The sequence below is a fragment of the Oncorhynchus tshawytscha genome, linkage group LG10 (genome assembly GCF_018296145.1).
Source record: "Oncorhynchus tshawytscha isolate Ot180627B linkage group LG10, Otsh_v2.0, whole genome shotgun sequence".
Classification (NCBI taxonomy): Eukaryota; Metazoa; Chordata; class Actinopteri; order Salmoniformes; family Salmonidae; genus Oncorhynchus; species Oncorhynchus tshawytscha.
Window position 1 is genome coordinate 57,718,521 of NC_056438.1, and position 20,251 is coordinate 57,738,771.

Consider the following 20,251-nt stretch of genomic DNA (forward strand, 5'->3'; position numbering starts at 1 on the left):
TGAGCGTGAGAAATGCTCTTTACAAGTGAAATATTAGTATTATAAAGACAGAAAAATACACGTCAAAGTTTAATTACACAAAGGAATATTAGTGGGAATATAACCATAATATAAACAAGAGAATGGAATATATTTGAAAAGCCTAGAATTGAGAAATACATCCCCGTGTGGATTCTATTTTTCAATTTATTTTAGATTTGATTGGAAAAAACAAAACAAGTAGGCTGCAAGTACAATGCAACAGACTTTAGTGAACCATTTCCAGAAAATGTATACAAAACAACACATTTAGGAGCAAAACATCCTGAATATCAGGACGCACAACTGCAACGTGTTTAGAATACTAATTCATACGCACATTGCATCTGAAACTGTTCTTTAGAGATTGTAACCCATCTGTCCCCATGAAATGTATGTTTAGGGCTCCATCTACATTCATTCCACCTGGGACAGGACACATCTTATTTGTGATATCAGGCCAGGTTTAGCAGAAGGCATGAAGAGCTCTGCTTGTCTTCAAATGCCCTGATTTATGTATTGTGACACTTTTGTTTACCTAGGGCCCCATAATAAGACATTAGCTAAACTTCTTCCCGCTAATGAAAACAACTCCACAAAATATTATTGTCCAAATAATCTGTGCACACTTCAGATTTTTTTGGCCCAGTTAGTGGCTTTTGACTCCTTGTAGCTTGAAGTGTTTGAAATAGCCTAATTGGTCTGTGCAGAATAGTAAGGTAGTAATAATTTTTTATGAAGTCTGGTACACCCTCCTGTAGACTCTTAAAAAGGGTTCTTTACCAACATCTTCCTCAGTGTTGGAACCAAATAGTGTCTCTATTTGTTTTTCAGATTAATCTTGTGTTTTGAGAAAGTAGATAACAGTTTAATACTAACATATATAAATGAGTATGAATAATTTAGGTAAACAATTGTATATTAAATGATGTGTGGTCTGTCGTGCAGTCGAATTTTACAATATACAACGTGTCCCCCAAAATGTGTATATACAGTGCCAGTCAAAAGTTTGGACACACCTACTCATTCAAGGGTTTTTATTTATTTAGACTATTTTCTACATTATAAAATAATAGTGAAGACATCAAAACTATGAAATAACACATATGGAATCATGTAGTAACCAAAAGAGTTTTAAAAAATCCAAATATATTTTATATTTGAGATTCTTCAAAGAAGCCACCGTTTGCCTTGATGACAGCTTTGCACACTCTTGTATGAACTCAACATTTACTTCGCTGCCATCTGATGTTTATTGCTCGTTATTACATTAGGAGAAATCACCATGCAAAAACTACAGTGCCTGGGAGAAGATGCAAAAATGGAACCATTTATTAGTTGAGCAGTGAGCACCATCATAATATAGGCCAATCACCAATGTCTTTCCTTGTCATGCCAAACATGAACATTGGTTTTACTGTAATGTTATGACCAGATGTGGAACCTGTGTCTCTCAGGGAGCTGGAGGAGTATGTGGACCGTCTGAGGAGAGACTCGTCCTCCGGCAAAGGTCAGCTGTCAATCACCCTCAGGGACGTGGAGGAGGGAGCTGTCAACCTCAGGAGGGTGGGAGAGGCCTTGGCTGGACTTAAAGGTGAGCACTGTCTGGGGCTGCTGCTAGAGGTTAGCACATCATTGACCACAGGTAGAAGATGTTCAAGTGATTAAGTTACCAATAGCAGGAGATACGCCATAGCAGCATTAATCATATACAACCAGTCAGTTCTGTAATGTTTTAAAATATGTGAAGGGTAAGAAAGGACACCGTGGATAGCTGACACTTTGTCGATGTGTGACAACTTTAGGATTTATGGTCCCTCCCTCCCCTCTGTCAGGTGAGTTCCCAAGCCTGCATGGGAAGATGCGGACGGTGCTGCGTGTGGAGGTGGAGGCGGTGCGATTCCTGAAGGAGGAGCCTCATAAGATGGACAGCATGCTTAAGAGGGTCAAAGCCCTGACAGAGGCTCTCAGCGGTCTCAGAAGGTACATGCTGCCCCTATATATCATCCAGGACATGTAAGAGGATGATTGATGATTTGAGTAGTCAAATAAAGTTGTGCTGTGTTCCCTTCAGATGTGTCACAGAGAATCATCCTCACAATCCCGAGCCTGGAGCAGCCACAGCAGAGGGGGGTGTAGAGCCTGCCATTGCCCAGTCTGATCCCCCCCGGAAGAATCTCCCCACCATGGAATCCCCCAAACCTCAGCCCAGGCCCTCTGTCAGACCCCCCCAGCCACAGGTCAAGAACCCTGCAGGCAGGCCAGACACAGTCCCCACCTCACCTGACATTGTCCACCGTGTGAAGAGCTCTCCCGTCAACATGCATTCTTGTCAGCACTCAGCGGCTCTGCCACACCACCCCAGCCCCCCACTGACCTCCACCCACGGTCGAGACTCCCCCACCGTGGCCAAGGTCAGTCCCCGCAGCCGAGAGAACAGTCCGGCCCTGCAGAAGAGAATAGTCCCTTGGTGTGGCGATGGACCGGCACCCACGGCAAGCAGCACTGAGACCACCTCACAACCACCTGGTTCAGAGGAGATCCACACCAACAGGGGCAGCATCAAACACATCGTCATGGATGTTGAGGTAGTCATAGTCGGTCTGATAATCTTAGTAATTATTTCAGTGTCTGTAAAGCACATGAGTCAGTTTCCTGTTTAAGATTAAACCGAGACTAAAAATATTAAATTGAGATTATTCTTAGTCTAAAACTGGACTTAATCTGAGTCCAGGAAACTTGCTCAAGGTATCTGGGTTGAGATGAAGAAAGTCTTTAAAACTGAGATGACTGTTACATACTGTGTAATGTAATATAGACCACACTATCACTAAAGATGATTAAACAGAGCCCTCTGTCAGTTCTCTAACATAAACCAATCTCAGTAAAGTGCATCTACATTTCTGATCGGTATGCATTGAGACGTCTGGGCTATTATATATCATTAGTATACCTCTCTGGTCACCCCCAAAACCAATTCCTCCTTTGGCCACCTCTCCTTCCAGTTATCTGCTGCCAATGACTGGAACGAACTACAAAAATCTCTGAAACTGGAAACACTTATCTCCCTCACTAGCTTTAAGCAACAGCTGTCAGAGCAGCTCACAGATTACTGCACCTGTACATAGCCCATCTATAATTTAGCCCAAACAACTACCTCTTCCCCTACTGTATTTTTTTATTTTATTTTGCTCCTTTGCACCCCATTATTTCTATTTCTACTTTTCACATTCTTCCACTGCAAATCTACCATTCCAGTGTTTTACTTGCTATATTGTATTTACTTCGCCACCATGGCCTTTTTTTTGCCTTTACCTCCCTTATCTCACCTCATTTGCTCACATTGTATAAAGACTTATTTTTCTATTGTATTATTGACTGTATTTTTGTTTTACTCCATGTGTAACTCTGTGTTGTTGTATGTGTCGAACTGATTTGCTTTATCTTGGCCAGGTCTCAATTGTAAATGAGAAACTTGTTCTCAACTTGCCTACCTGGTTAAATAAAGGTGAAATTATCCTCCACCCCACAGACGGCAGAGAGAGAGCAGGACCTGGAGGGGGGGAGGTCGCCACAAAACTCAGCAGCCACCTCTTCTGGGAGTGAGTTTGAGCAGATTCTCCAGGAGGCCCAGGCCAGCCTGATGAAGGCCATACCCGACCTGGAGGTGACTGAGACCGGGAGAAGGGAGGCTCAGTCCTCCCCTCCACCCCTAGCTCCAGACCAGCCATCTCTCCCAGACCCAGAGATTCCCCTCAACCCTCCACTGCCAGACGAAGTAGATGCCCCTCAACCTACTGAGGCATCTCTTCCAGGTAAGAAACTATGGAAGTTAATAGACCAATTAAATTGTTGGAAGCATCAAAGTTACCAGTTTGCTGTAATTCTTCCTATTTTTGTAAGAAACTCTGGAAGGACTCAGAATACAGAACCATTGTACAAACTGGAAGATTGTTCATCATCCCCAAACAAAACTGAAGCTGTAAATAATCATAATGATACATAATAAATGTGGAAATAACCATCTTGATTAAGGGTCGAAGACCAATAAGGCAGAATCACTTTCCTTAAATGTATCCATAATGGAAAGAAAATTGCCTTCATTAATGTGTATGCTCCAAATTCATATTATCCTACTTTATTTGATTCTATGAACAGCATATTGTTAGAATTAACTGAATTCCATCTGGTTATTGGGAAAGACATGAATGCTATTCTGGACATGCGGGACAAATCTAATAAGACTAACTACAATCCACACGCAACCAAGGCTCTCCAGCATATACTCTCTGATTACAATCTCAGTGATGCCTGGCAAGCACATAATCCAAAAGCAAATGAGTAAATGTTCTACTCAAACAGGCATAAAAGATTATCCTGAATCAATTGTATATCTACACCTCTATTTTCTAAAATTAAGAAAATAGAAAATCGACATATGAGCTTGTCTGATCACCACACCTACTACAGCCAATTACACATTTCAGATTCTCCTACAAAATGGCGTTTCAATGTTTTATTACTACAAAATCCTACATTCTGTGATCAATTTGAAATTGAACTAAATTAATTCATAATGATTAATACAAATTCAGGCAATGACCCCCAGATTCTATGGGATGCCACCAAAGGTTGTTTAAAAAATAATAATAATGCAACTGCATTTGCATCTGGGTTGAATAAATCACAATTAAAGAAGATATCAGAATTAGAAATACTGTTAACTGTGTTAAAGCATTCTCAATAAACCCTTTTTTCAGACTAGGTAGCTGTTACTCCTTCCAAAGTCAATACATAACTTAATTTATTGATAAGACAGAGAGCATAATTTGCCGTCTTTCGAGTTAGACTCTTAACTTCCATGGTAATCGGTCACTATACTGGCCAACAAGCAGTAATGATCAATTAGCTGATATAGCAACTATTGTATCTGAATCCTAAATAAAAAATAAATAAATGTATTTTACCTTTATTTAACTAGGCAAGTCAGTTATGGACAAATTCTTATTTTTAATGACGGCCTAGGAACAGTGGGTTAACTGCCTTGTTCACGGGCAGAACAACAGATTTTTACCTTGTCAGCTCAGGGATTCGATCTTGCAACCTTTCGGTTCCTAGTCCAACGCTCAAAGCTTATCTCCCTTCTATAAAGAACTGTACACCTCTGATTGTGAATCCACACCAAGCTAGACTAAGTCCTTTCTAAAAGAATAAAGAACTCCTCTTCTCTCAACAGAGTAAGCCACCTCGCTGGGAGCCTAAATCGCTCTCAATGAACTCAAAACAGCATTGGATAGCATGAATAAAGGCAAATCATCTGGATGGGATGGTATTGCCCCTGAGGTCTATACATTTCTTTGGAATCAATTAGGTCCACCATTGCTCAAAATTATTAATACAGGCGTTCACAAAGGTTCATTTGGGAGAGATGTGAATACAGCACTAATTTTACTTTTATTAAAGAAAAGGTAAGAATGCCACCCAGTGTTCTCACTATCTTTGATAAACACAGATGTTAAAATGTTTTCCAAAATGTTGTTGTCCCGTCTCAAGACTCAAAACCTTTATCCTCGGATAACCTCCATTGACAATTACATATCTTAAATGCTTCATCAGAAACAACAGCTCCTTAGGCTGTTTTATCTCTCGATACAGAAGAATGTTTTGATAAACTAGAATGGTCATATCTTTGTCTGTCTTGGAACATATGGGAATTGCCTCCAATTTCATTAATATGATTAAAATACTATATATGCCAATCCCTCAGCCATAGTTATAACAGGCAATATCTGCTCTGCTCCGTTCAGAATCACTAGAAGCATTAGACAGGGTGATTCAATTTCTCCTTTGCTATTTTTATTATCCATTGAATCCCTGGCACAGGTAATTCGTCAATCGAAGGAAATAACACCAATTTCCCTGAAATCTACTGATCAATTAATTTCATTATACGCGGACAATATGTTATTATATCTAGACAATGTATATCAATCGCATTGAAGATCATAGATAAATTCAGCCTAATTTCAAGTTATAAAATTAATCTAACCAAATAATGAAGGAAAAGCATTGGCAGTTTGAATTTTGGCAAGTTTGTATGGGAGAGGTGGTTAAATTATTGTTATCAATCAATAATGGCAAACCTCCTGGCATTGACAACTTAGAAGGAAAGCTACTGAGGATTGTAGATGACTCTATGACCACTGCTATGTGTCACTTCTTTAATTTTAGTCTAGAGCAGTGGTTCCCAAACTTTTTATAGTCCCGTACCCCTTCAAACATTCAACCTCCAGCTGCGTACCCCCACTAGCACCCGGGTCAGCGCACTCTCAAATGTTTTTTTACTTCCATCATTGTAAGCCTGCCACACACACACTATACGAGACATTTATTAAACACAAGAATGAGTGCGAGTTTGTCACAACCCAGCTCGTGGGAAGTGACAAAGAGCTGTTATAGGACCAGGGCAATAATATAATAATAATCAATAATTTTGGTATTTTTTAGCCATCTTAAATATAAAACCTTATTTGTTCATCAAAAACTCACCACAGGTTAAATAGAATGGTGTGCTTGAAAGGATGCACATAACTCTGCAATGTTGGGTTGTATTGGAGAGAGTCTGTCTTAAATCATTTTCCACACACAGTCTGTGCCTGTATTTAGTTTTCAAGCTAGTGAGGGCTGAGAATCCACTCTCACATAGCTACGTGGTTGCAAAGGGCATCACTGTCTTAACAGCGTGATTTGCCAAGGCAGGATACTCTGAGCGCAGCCCTATCCAGAAATCTGGCAGTGGCTTCTGATTAAGTTACATTTTCACAGAATCGCTTGTTGCAATTTCGATGAGGATCTCTTGTTCAGATATTGGTAAGTGGACTGGAGGCAGGGCATGAAAGGGATAACGAATCCAGTTGTTTGTGTCGTCCATTTTGGGAAAGTACCTGCGTAATTGCGCAACCAGCTCACTCAGGGGCTTTGCTATATCACATTTAACATTGTCTGTAAACTTGAGGTCATTTACAGACACAAAATCATACAATGATGGAAAGACCTGTGTGTTGTAAACGTGTTACATGGTTGCTGCCCACATCATTGCATAATGCAGGAAATACACGAGAGTTAAGAGGGGCCTTGTTTTAACAAAGTTAACCATTTTCACTGTAGTGTCCAAAATGTATTTCAAGCTGTCAGGCATTCCCTTGGCAGCAAGAACCTCTCGGTGGATGCTGCAGTGTAACCAAGTGGCGTCGGGGCAACTGCTTGCACTCGCATTAACACGCCACTATGTCTCGCTGTCATGGCTTTTGCACCATCAGTACGGATACAAACACATCTTTACCACCAAAGTCCATTTGATGTCACAAAGCTGTCCAGTACTTTAAAAATATCCTCTCCTGTTGTCCTGGTTTCCAGTTGTTTGTAGAAGAGGATATCTTCCTTAATTGACCCCAAATAAACGTAACAGACATATACCAGGATCTGTGCCAGGCCTGCCACGTCTGTTGACTCCTCCAGCTGTAACGCATAGAATTCACTGGCTTGTATGCGAAGCAGTAATTGTTTTAATACATCGCCATATCACTGATGCATCGTGAAACAGTGTTGTTTGATGAAGGCATTGTCTGTATAGTTTTTTTTTGCCTTTTCCCCAAGCATTGTCCCAGCCATATCCGCGGCAGCAGGAAGAATTAAGTCCTCCACAATAGTATGGGGCTTGCTTGTTCTAGCCACTCGGTAGCTCTCCACATAAGACGCTTCTAGCCCCTTCTTATTAATGGTATCTGTTGCTTTTATACATGTCTTACTGCTCAAAAGTAATCTTAATTCTCGCTCAAAACTCCTGTGGCATATTTTTCAAATTGGCATGTTTCGTTTCCAAATGTCTGCGCAGGAGTGAAGGTGTCATCAAGTTGTGAGATTAGTAATTTTGCACGAAAAACACACTGTGGCTGAGGAAAGGCACTACTCCCAATATAAGTGAACCGCAAACCAATGTAGTTCTCATCATATTTGCGACTCTTCGATGGTCCAACGTCCCTGTCTGTTGTTCGGTGCTTTCCCGGGGAACGGGGGCAGTAGCTCTTTGGCTGCATCAGATTCACAACTGTCAGTGTGCGTGCTAGCTGGGCTAGCAACAAATGTAGAATTACTGATGCTAGCATATGGATGTGCTCATGGAAGCAGAACAACTTGTGTCGTTGACAGGTGCAGGTGTAGTACTGCTGGTAGTAGCAGTACTACCAGTAGAGGCTGGTATTTGTGTCTATGGACGCGGGCCTTACTTTGTTTAACCATTGATCAATTTTCGATCAAAGGGAATTAGCAGCAGCTACGTTTGGCTACATGTGGACTGTTAGTGGAATTCCCGCAAGAGAGAGTAACGGTTAATGTGATTGGATGTTAATTATTTGACTTGGCTACCTGTATTTGACATTATGTTGTTATTTTGCTGAACACTAGATGGTTTAATTTTATTTTAGGCAGTGAAACGAGGCTACTCGGGCGAGAAAAAAACATCACCCAAATGTATAGCCCCGTTGAAAAATATAAATGGACTGTTTGAAAACGTGAATCACATTTTTTATTTGGCGTACCCACGACGGCATTGCGTGTACCCCAGTTTGGGAATAGCCGGTCTAGAGGAAGGTGTTTGTCCTTAGGCCTGGAGGGAAGCCAAAGTCATTACACTACCTAAGAGCGGTAAAGCGGCCTTTACTGGTTCTAACGGCAGACCTATCAGCTTGTTGCCAGATCTTAGCAAACTGTTTTGCCTTGACCAAATACATTGACAACAGACTTTCATTGTTCTTATAGAGAAGGGCACTCAACATGTACTGCACTGACACAAATGACTCATGATTGGTTGAAAGAAATATATAATAAAAAGATTGTGGGAGCTGTACTTTTAGATTTCAGTGGAGCCTTTGATATTATTGACCATAACCTGTTAACTTACAGTAGAAGTCAAAAGTTTGGACATACCTACACAAAGCAAAGGGTGGCTACTTTGAAGAATCTCAAATATAAAACATTTTGATTTGTTTAACACTTTTTTGGTTACTACATGATTCCATGTGTTTTATTTAATAGTTTTGATGTCTTCACTATTATTCTACAGTATAGTAAAAATAAAGAAAAACCCTTGAATGATTAGGTTTGTCCAAACTTTTGACTGGTACTGTATGTTTTATGCATTTTCAACCTTAGATTGCCATATCGTGGATTCTGAGCTAGCTAATTAAACTCAGAGAGCTTTCTTTAATGGAAGCCTTTCTAATGTGAAACGTGTAGGGTGTGGTGTACCGCAGGGCAGCTCTCTAGGCCATCTATTATTTTATATTTTTACCAATGACCTGGCACTAAACAAAGCCTTTGTGTCCCCGTATGCTGATGATTGAACCATATATAATGCATTCAGAAAGTATTCAGACCCCTTGAATTTTTACACATTTTGTTAACTTACTGCCTTATTCTAAAATTGATTAAAAAAAATAAAAAATCTGCATCAATCCACACACAATATACCCCAAAATGACAACACGAAAACAGGTTTTTAGACATTTTTTATAATTTTAAATTTAAAAAAAAAAAAAATTAAAAAACAGAAATATCTTATTTACATAAGTATTCAGACCTTTTGCTTTGAGACTCAAAATTGAGCTCAGGTAAATCCTGTTTCCATTGATCATCTTTGAGATGTTTCTACATCTTGATTGGAGTCCACCTGTGGTAAATTCAATTGATTGGACATGATTTGGAGACACACGCGCACACACATATATAAGATCAGGCACAGATCTGGGTTTGGGTAGCCAAAACATTTCTGCAGCATTGAAGGTCCTCAAGAATACAGTGCCCTCAATCATGCTTAAATGGAAGACGTTTGGAACCACCAAGACTCTTCCTAGAGCTGGCCACCCAGCCAAACTGAGCAATCGTGGGGAAAGGGATTTGGTCAGGGAGGTGACCAAAAACCTGATGGTCATTCGGACAGAGATCCAGAATTCCTCTGTGGAGATTGGAAAACCTTCCAGTAGGACAACCATCACAGCAGCACTCCAGAAATCAGGCCTTTATGGTAGAGTGGCCAGACAGAAGCCACTCTTCAATAAAAGGTGCATGACAACCCCATTGGAGTTTGCTAAAAGGCACCTAAAGGACTCTGACCATGAGAAACAAGATTCTCTGGTCTGATGAAACCAAGATTGAACTCGTTGGTCTGAATGCCAAGCGTCACGCATGGTAGTGGCAGCATCATGCTGTGAGGATGTTTTTCAGCGGCAGGGACTGGGAGACTTGTCAGGATCGAGGGAAAGATGAACTGAGCAAAGTACAGAGAGATCTTTGATGAAAGCCTGCTCCAGAGTGCTCAGGACCTCAGACTGGGGCGAAAATTCACCTTCCAACAGCACAATGACCTCAAGCACACAGGCAAGACAACGCAGAGCCCGGACTTGAACCCGATCAAACTTCTCTGGAGAGACCTGAAAATAGCTTTGCAGCGATGCTCCCCATCCAACCTGACAGAGCTTGAGAGGATCTGCAGAGAAGAATGGGAGAAACTTCCCAAATACAGGTGTGCCAAGCTTGTAGCATCATACTCAAGGCTGTAATCGCTGCCAAAGGTGCTACAACAAAGTACTGAGTAAAGCGCCTGAATTCTTGTAAATGTGATATTTCAGTGGTTTTGTGGAACACAAAACAAAGATTGAGGATTAAAAAAATGTTTTCATCCATTTTAGAGTAAGACTTTAACATAAGAAAATGTGGAAAAGGGGGGCGCTGGTGAGCAGCAACCTGTGAAGTCACGTTTTCTCAGTGCTCCGATCCAGGGCGAACAATTTACTATTAATACTTGACCAACACCTCCCCCACGTGTTAATTTTGTAACATTTAATTTGGAATCAAACCCAATTTTCTAATCTGGCTTATTTTCTGAAAATGTTGGCACTTTTATCGTAAAATGTTGAGACAACGGGCCGCGACCCACAAAGGAGCAGGCCTCTGCTGAAACCTCGGGCTCACCTGACACGGACTCTGATCCCCCCCAACCTAGACATGGTAATGGCGGCTATCATTAAACCTGAACAGACTGTGCTGGCTAAGGTGGAGTCATTATCCACTGACCCATCCTCACAAATAGCTATTCTCGCCACCAAGGTCAAGATAAAGATCGACTCCGTTAATCTAGACTTGGTGAGACATGACACCCGTCTGAATAGCCTGGAAGATGGTGCAAATATTTACCCCAAAAAAGTGGTGCCACAAAGAGCAAGTCACCCGGCTATCATCAGATGTCGTCAAACTCACTTCCAAGGTTGAGGACCTCGAGAACAGACAGCGCTGGGGGTACAGTCTAATTTTCGGCGTGAGAGAGGGACTCGAGACCGTAGGCGGAATGCAGCCTACCCTGTCCATAGCTAAACTGCTACAGGAACTTCTAGGCCTCGATTACGCCCCCACTCGCACAGAAGCATACAGTCCTCACCGAAAAGTTAGTTAAATTCCACTACATTCAGGAGAAGGAGGATGTCTTCCGTAAGCCAGCGCGAGCGGCTCCCATCACTCACGATGGACGGAATATTTGCATTTACCCGGACTACATGGCGGCAGTCATGAAGAAGAGGTCAGCCTTCAACGAGGTGAGGGGGCTCCTACTTCGCTGTCTGGACACCAGGTTCGGCATTCGTTACCCAGCTGTACTAAAGATAACTACTCCCTCCGGCGAGTAGAAGACATTCTTAGACCCAACCAAGGCCAAAGAATACGTTGTCGTGCACCTACATCCAATGGAGGACAGGAGACATAATACTAACTAGCCATTGTGGGCTGATACTGTGACCCTGCACTAGCCTTGCTAATGCAACCAAGGACCAACTAGTAAATTCATACCTTGATTAGAAACATGCCTCCACCCTGCTGCCAAATAAATGACAATTATTCATCCAGTAAGTTAACGTTATGAACAATGATTGTATGTATAGGGTGACATGTTCTCACAAGGACAATATAGTTTGAATAAATAGTTTTGTACCTGTTTCCTCCAGCATCCACAGGTACACCTCCAATTGACTCAAATGATGTCAATTAGCCTATCAGAAGCTTCTAAAGCCATGATATAATTTTCTGGAATTTTCCAAGCTGTTTAGTCAACTTAGTGTATGTAAACTTCTGACCGACTTGAATTGTCTGTAAACAATTGTCTGTAAACAGTTGTTGGAAAAATTACTTGTCATGCAGTTTGTTTACAAGAAATGTGTGGAGTGGTTGAAAAACAAGTTTTAATGACTCCAACCTAAGTGTATGTAAACTTCCGACTTCAACTGTATATGTATTTTTAAGTCATCCCAAGTAGATGGGGTTGGTCGGGGGGCGGACATATTCCTATACCTCCCTTTTTTATATATTGTTTTACTATCCTTCAAATATGCATATAGCATAAGATACCTTAGAACCACCTCAGCCATCTATCAGGGCACATGGCGAGACCCAAATACAGACACAGGAGCCAGATGGTAGCACTCCGATATTTATTATAACAAAGGGAGTGGTCAAAGGCATGTCGGGGCCAGGCGAGAGTTCATAAATCAGGTCAGAGTACAAACGGTACCAGACGATATGAAGTCTCGAGGTCGGGCCAGGCAGGGGTCAGAAATCAGATCCGAGTCCAAAACAGTACAAGGGGATATGCAGGCTGGTGGTCAGGCAGGCGGGTTTGGAGTCAGGACAGGCAAGGATCGAAACCAGGAGGACTAGAAACAAACAGAGACTGGGAAAAAATAGGAGCAAGGAATACCGCTGGTTGACTTGGCAAACAATATGAACTGGCACAGAGAGACAGGAAGCACAGGGATATATACACCGGGGATTATAAGCGACACCTGGAGGAGGTGAAGACAATAACAAGGACAGGTGAACCAGATCAGGGTGTGACAGGTTCGCTCCAGAATCCCCTTCCCTAGGTGTAAATGTGATTATGTTTGCCCTGGATAGAGCTTTACTGAGGTTCAGTTTAACACAGTAGCATTTTGCTCTAGTCTAGGAGAGGTAGATGCAGCCTTCCAACAGGGGGAAGGCCAGCATAGGGGTCCAAGGTTTTCTTCAGGGTATTTTGCTGTGTATGCTCATCTTAAGTCCTTAAGTCTGGACATGGTTTCTCTCCAAGAGACCCATCTCCGGTCCAGCGACCATGATAAACTAAAGAGAAAATGGGTAGACTAAATATTTCACTCCAAATTTGGTGCTAAGGCCAGCAGGGCAGCCATCCTTATCAGAAAAGGTACCCCGCTTGTCGCCTCCAAAGTAATTCCAGATACTAATGGCAGATATATTATAGTGATGGGGAAATGGTTTATTCTGGCTAACCTCTATGATCCTAATTGGGATGGCGCTCAATTTCTCTGACCTTATCGCAACAGTTCCCGACCTTAACCCTCATCATTTGATATTGGGCGGAGATTTCAAATGTGTATTGCATCCAAGTCTAGACAGATCCCGACCGAAGCCCAACAATGTGGGAGCAAATCCCACTGCTAAACAGTACTCTTTTTTTCCCCCTCCAGTCCACGAATCATACTCTAGGTTTTACTTGTTTTCTGTGGGATTGCTCCTCCATGGATCAGACAAATTATAGGATTCTACACTGCATCGCAGTGCTAGCTGTGCCACCAGAGACTCTGGGTTCGAGCCCAGGCTCTGTCGCAGCCAGCCGCGACCGGGAGGTCCATGGGGCGACGCACAACTGGCCTAGCGTCGTCCGGGTTAGGGAGGGTTTGGCCGGTAGGGATATCCTTGTCTCATCGCGCACTAGCGACTACTGTGGCGGGTCAGGTGCAGTGCACACTGACCAGGTCGCTAGGTGTACAGTGTTTCCTCCGACACATTGGTGCGGCAGGCTTCCGGATTGGATGCGCGCTGTGTTAAGAAGCAGTGCGGCTTGGTTGGTTGTGTTTCGGAGGACGCATGGTTCTCGACCTTCGTCTCTCCCGAGCCCGTACGGGAGTTGTAGCGATGAGACAAGACAGTAACTATTAACAATTGGATACCACGAAATTGGGGAGAAAAATGGGCTAAACATTTTTTTTTATATGATTCTCGAAATGAATTGATTACTGTCCCTGATTTTGACAATAAAATTCTTCCTTTTGTAACTAATAGCCAATATTTTTTTACATTTTCTTTCAAAATCAGGCGCAGTAATCAACTAATTTTTCCTGCTGGACAATAGAATTCTTCCTTTTGTAATAGGCAATATATATATATTTACCTTTATTTAACTAGGCAAGTCAGTTAAGAGCGAATTTTTATTTTCAATGACGGTCTAGGAACACTGCCTAGTTCAGGGGCAGAATGACAGATTTTTACGTGCTTGGGGATTCGATCTTGCAACCTTTCGGTTACTAGTCCGATGCTAGGCTACCTGCCGCCCCAATATCACAGCATCATTATATCAGACCATAGCCCTGTCCAGCTAGATATCCGCTTTCCGGAGAGTACTGTGTCACAATGCGTGTGGCAACTTGACCCACTACTACTATCCTGTAGTGCCTTTAAAAATATACATATCAACTCACATTGATGTCTTTTTACAGATCAACTGCACCCCTGATGTGTCTCACTCTACTGTGTGGGAGTCGTTAAAAGCATATCTAAGGGGACAAATTATTTCATTTTACCTTTATTTAACCAGGCAAGTCAGTTAAGAACAAATTCTTATTTTCAATGACGGCCTAGGAACAGTGGGTTAACTACCTGTTCAGGGGCAGAACAACAGATTTGTACCTTGTCAGCTCGGGGGTTTGAACTTGCAACCTTCCGGTTACTAGTCCAACGTTCTAACCACTAGGCTACCCTGACAATACACAGCGCACCAAACGCTTATCGGAGCTCTCTCAACTCAATCTAAATGTGGACAACAGATATGCTTCTTCTCCGACTCCTGAACTCTACAGAGACTGCTACACCAATCAAAATTTGACAATCTTTCCACCAAACAAACTGCGCAGCTTCTGTTTTAAGTCCAGTCAAAAATTCTATGTACACTGAGAGAAAGCTGGCAAGTTGTTATCTCACCAACTTTGACAATCCGCTGCTAGCAGCACAATACCTTAAATCTGTGTTGCAGCTGATTTAACGTCTACCAATCCCAAAGAAATCAACAATCAATTTAATCAATTCTATTCGGCTCTTTACTCACCAGAGGCTCTTCCTGACACATCTTGTATGCATGCATTTCTAGACAATCTGGACATCCCCTGTCTCAATTCAGATGAACAAACCAACATGGATGCCTCAATAAGTGATGATGAAGCTACTCTGGCAATCCAGTCCATGCAGAGTGGTAAAGCCCCTGGGCCTGATGGCTTCCCTATTGAATTTTATAAAACATTCTCCTCTAAATGATCTCCTATCCTCAGCTCAATGTACAATGAAATCCTTTCTCGTCAGAAACTGCCACAGACACTTACTCAGGCGACTATTTAGTTTTTTCTTAAAAAAGACAATCCCCTAGACTGTGGCTCGTACCGCCCTATAAGCCTTTTGTGCCGTTTAGAGACAGTGATGCCTAGTATAATTAACTCTGACCAAAACGGATTTATCTCAGGTAAGCAATATTTCTACAATATTCGCCAGGTATTTAATGTTCTTTATTCTGCCCAGTCAACTCTACAGCCAGAGGTTGTCATCTCTTGATGCTGAATAGGCTTTCGACCGGGTTGAGTGGGAATAATTATTTACAGTACTAGAGAGATTTGTGTTTGGCCGCCATTCCTTTACTGGATTAAGATTTTGTACTCGTCCCCAGTGGCTTCTGTTCGCACCAACAATGTTACCTCCAGCTACTTCCCTCTCCACAGGGGGGCCAGGCAGGGTTGCTGTTTATCCCCTTTCCTATTTAATATGGTTACTGAGCCTCTTGCTGTCGCTCTGCGGGCGGAGGAGAGGATTAAGGGGATATTGAGGGGCAACATGACTCACAAGGTGTACTTATATGCAGACGATCTTCTTTTATACATCTCTAACCCTGTGGAGTCTATACCCCATCTCTTGGACATGCTACAAGGTTTTGGGACATTCTTTGGTTAGAAGTTAAACCTAACAAAAAGCATGCTCCTCCCCATGAATCAGTTAGCAGAAGGAATTGGGTATGCTAATTTCCCATTTAAGGTGGAGCATCAGGTTTTTTCTTATTTGGGGATAAAGGTCACACACTCCGTTTAAACATAACTTCAAAACACTCCTGGAGCGCAGTAAGCAGGATTTCATAAGGTGGTCCACGAATGACGAATCCACGAAATCCACAAATGTTTTTTTGTGACCTATTTGTTGATAACACATTCGTCTCATTTGATACTCTGAGGGTTGACCATAATATTCCCAAAACCCACTTTTTTAGATACTTGCAACTTTGCCAAAATACATTTCCCTTAATTTCCACTCGAGCCTACTAAGTGTCCAGTCGTGAGGTGCTTAGATCTTAACCCTTATCTGAAGGGCACAATCTCAAAATTATACGACATAATACAGGACATTAATCCGCCTTCCTTTGCAAATACAAAATCTGCAATGGAGCAAGACACAGGTGGCGAGCTACCCGATAATACAGTATATGGCAATAAAGTATTGAGCGTATCCACTCATCATTTTGCATAAGGCAATGGCTCATTCAGTTTAAGGTTTTGCACCGTCTCCATTACTCAAATGACAGATTGGCAAAAATATACCCAAATGTTGACCCCAGAGTCCAGCAACTGTGGAACACATGTTTTGGTCATGCAAATCTTTGAGTGGCCTCTGGGACCCATTTTTGATGCGTTCTCACATATGTGTAATACAACTGTTTGCCCCAACCCAGTCACTGCCATTTTTGGAGTACTTCCCCTAGACCAGAATGCTACCACACATCAGGCGAATGCGACAGCATCACTGCTAGCTTGACAACTTGTCCTCTTTCACTGGAAGTCTGCAAAGCCGCCCTCCTTTATGCAGTGGGTTAAGGAAGTGATGTCATCCCTGCCTCTGGAGAGGGTTAGATACACTGTGCTTGGGTCCCGACAGAAGTTAGACTTAAACTGGTCTCCATTAATACAATACGTGGAGCCTGTCTTTTACTTAGTGTAACTTGCATAGTTTGGTGAGCAGTCATGTCAGTTCTAGTGGCCATTTGTGCTGATTTTTCCAATGTTTCAGTTTCTATTAATGTTTGTTTCTATTTTTCTTTCCTATTTAACTTATATTTATAGATGCCTTTGTGGGTGGGTGGTTTGGAGGGAGGGATGAGGGGTTGGGGTTGTACTGTTTTTGTTGTTATATCTGAAAATCTATAAATAAAGTTTTTTTTAAAAGCACTTTTGGAAAGCTCATATTCTAGGCTAGACATTAAAGTATGGTACACAGATCTACAGTAAGTGAATCTGAATAACCCTTTAACTGGAAAATAATATGGAAAAATATGACCTTGTCATCCCGTAATCTGAACCACCAATTTATACATTCTAAATTTGTTCACAGACTGTATTTAATACCAAATAAAATAAAAATATCACACTGTTCACTGTGTCCCCTAAAACAGGTAGGCACATTCCTTCATGTGATGTTGGAGTGCCCTGCAGTTAAATGCTTCTGGGACAAAGTTACAAAATAAATTTTGAAGCGCATGAATGTAAACATTCAATGCGTTGCATCTACTATGGTACTTAACGATGATAGCTCCTTCAATCTCTCAGTCAATCACAGACGATTACTGCGGGCAGGCAGCACTTCCGCAAAAAAAAGATGCTGGCTCTTAAGTGGCAAACACCCCACTCTCTCCCAATTCACCAGTGGATAGTCACTAGTAGAAGTTATAACATTAGAATTATGGACAGCGAGAATGAAAGGTGCTAGTCAAGAAACAATTGAGGCCTGGACAAATTTGCTTTGTGAAGAAGACTCTGTGAAGAATAATCTGAGCTAAAGCCCAACACACACACACACACATATATATATGGTAAACATAATACTCAACATAAATATTTCAGGTTACTACAGTATATATATATACACACTGTAGTAACCTTAAATATTTATGTTGAGTATTATGTTTACCAATAGATGGCAGTATCGATTCAAAACGGGGTTTGCTTTCTGCTATCCGTCGATGTTTAAATGTCTGCCATATATATCGTGCTCGAAAAAGCCTCCGGTAGTTTTACACCAGGTGCATTCCGGTAATGTTATTCAAAGTTACCATTTAAATACTAAAACATACTTATGTGTCCAGTGTCATCAATCTATGAAGCATCCTAAGATACAGTACCTATTTTCATATTTTTTGTTAGTCATTGCTTTCAGGCCCACAGGGAAGGGCTGGTATGGGGAGGGTTTTCTCTCGTCGACGGGGGGTGGGGGGTGGACGTAAAAGCATCCTAGGTTAGGGGATATGGGGTAGGGGGCAGGTAGATAGAGATATGGGGGTGGGGACTGACAACCAACCTGTATTACCAGGCGGGGTGCTAAGGGGTGGAAAACATGGTTTAATAAAACTTTTGTCAAGATGTGTATGTATTATTTATGCTCTACATACAGTATAAATTGTCTGTGTCTGTGTGTCGTCATCTGACAGAACCCACTCAGGCAGCTGATGTGGCTGCTGAGGTGACTGTTCAGGTCAGCCCTGAGCGACCACATAAGTCTATGGTTGAAAAGCCTCGCAGGCCCAGTGTGGAGAGAGAGATGAAGAACAGCCCAGAGAAGTCAGGGAAGTCTCTTCCACCACCCCCACCACGGAGGTTCTTCCCTTCACTCTCCGGCCCAGGGCTGACCACAGGGAGGTCTGGAGAAGTCATCTTTACTACCAGGAAGGAAGCCACCACCACCCAGGTGTGCGACTCATTTGTTGGCAATTTCACTAGTCAAGCAGCATTCCCAGACAGCTGTCTTCAACAGGATAACCTCATAACACTGCCAGTCAAATGGTTGTCTTTAGTAGTGTATGCACACATGACCTAGTGGGGGATACAGTGGCAATTTATCTAAGCCAGTTTTGCTCTGGCAAGTATTCCAGTGTCCAAGTCAGTGTGTTACTATCCCCTTCAGGATGATGAAGAGGCGGTGGTCCCTCAACCCAGTCCCAAACCCACCAGACAGCCCCCAGAGGTCAAGCCCAAGCCCCAAACCACTCCTGTTTTTATAGCCTCAGCTGAGCCAGGGGAAAAGGAGGACGAAGAAGAAGAGGATGATGATGAGGAGGAGGATAAATTCATGAAGGAACTACAGGTAAAAATACACAGTCACATGTAAACCACAAATATGTACAAAGCCTTTTATTTTTTTTTTGCCTTTTTTAACATAAACAGTAGCTCTATTGTATGTGGTCTTATCTTACCTGCATTACTACAAAAACCTCATGGAAATGTGTTCATGTCTCCCTCTGTTGTTCAATGGAGGAAAGGGTTTTGTCTGTGTGAACAAGAATATGCCCTGCCTAATACATCAGTTACTGTGATATTTAACTCAGCCTTTGTTGTACAGCCACGGAGGCCTTGTCATGATATACGATCTGTGATCTAATCGGTGCAATTTGACCTCCTCAGGTGTTTCAGAAGTACACTCTTAGAGATGTAAGCACAAAGTGTGTCATAGACCTTACAAGCACTGCATCTCAAGTCAGACAGATAGAGCCAGAACTCTCTCTCTCACCCAAAGACCCAAAGGTAACAGATGTGGTACTCTTTTTCTAACCCGTTCTGGCCCCCTTAGGCATGCACTGCTTGTAACTCACTCACTGCTTGTCTGGCCTCTAACACTAATCTGATCTGGGGCCTGCCTGTCTGTACTGTCTGTGCTTACAGCTTAATCAGCCTCTGAATCTGGTCTGAGCTTGGATCTAAAGCTTGCTTTTGATTGAATATGCTTCTGAACACTGGTCTGACTGCCACTCATTGCAGTGTTCAGCTATTGCAGCTATTGGAATGGCCTGGGGGGCCAGAGGTTTGGTGTTTCTCTTGGTGTTTCCTGTCTGTCATGTTATCAATGCCTTTCAGAGAATTGGCTGATCTCATATAAAAGGTGTATGGTGTCTCTTGGTGTTGGAAAATGTTTGCTCTTGATTTCCAAATGTGATATTATCTTCAATTAATTTCCATTTCCTTCCACTCTGAGATTAGACTTGTCATTCACACTGTGCAGTGTTCTTGCCTGGCTCCGTGAATGAATCTGCATCTGATCATTTGTAGCATATCTCTTATGA

The 20,251-nt window shown here is 42.1% G+C and overlaps 1 protein-coding gene across 7 annotated transcripts in view; it reads left to right on the forward strand.

Annotated features, from left to right (window-relative positions):
• The window catches only part of si:ch211-207d6.2 (sickle tail protein homolog), an 87,390-nt gene that overhangs the window by 60,536 nt on the left and 6,603 nt on the right, over nt 1–20,251 (forward strand). For 6 of the 7 annotated variants that reach the window (XM_024435652.2, XM_024435654.2, XM_042328791.1 and 3 more), the window contains 7 exons: nt 1,476–1,612; nt 1,824–2,001; nt 2,093–2,606; nt 3,551–3,833; nt 18,626–18,882; nt 19,099–19,278; nt 19,596–19,715. In XM_024435652.2, the coding sequence (XP_024291420.1) occupies nt 1,476–1,612; nt 1,824–2,001; nt 2,093–2,606; nt 3,551–3,833; nt 18,626–18,882; nt 19,099–19,278; nt 19,596–19,715 (1,669 nt within the window). The remainder of the gene's footprint in view (nt 1–1,475; nt 1,613–1,823; nt 2,002–2,092; nt 2,607–3,550; nt 3,834–18,625; nt 18,883–19,098; nt 19,279–19,595; nt 19,716–20,251) is intronic. The other variant, XM_024435653.2, reaches the window with a different exon arrangement.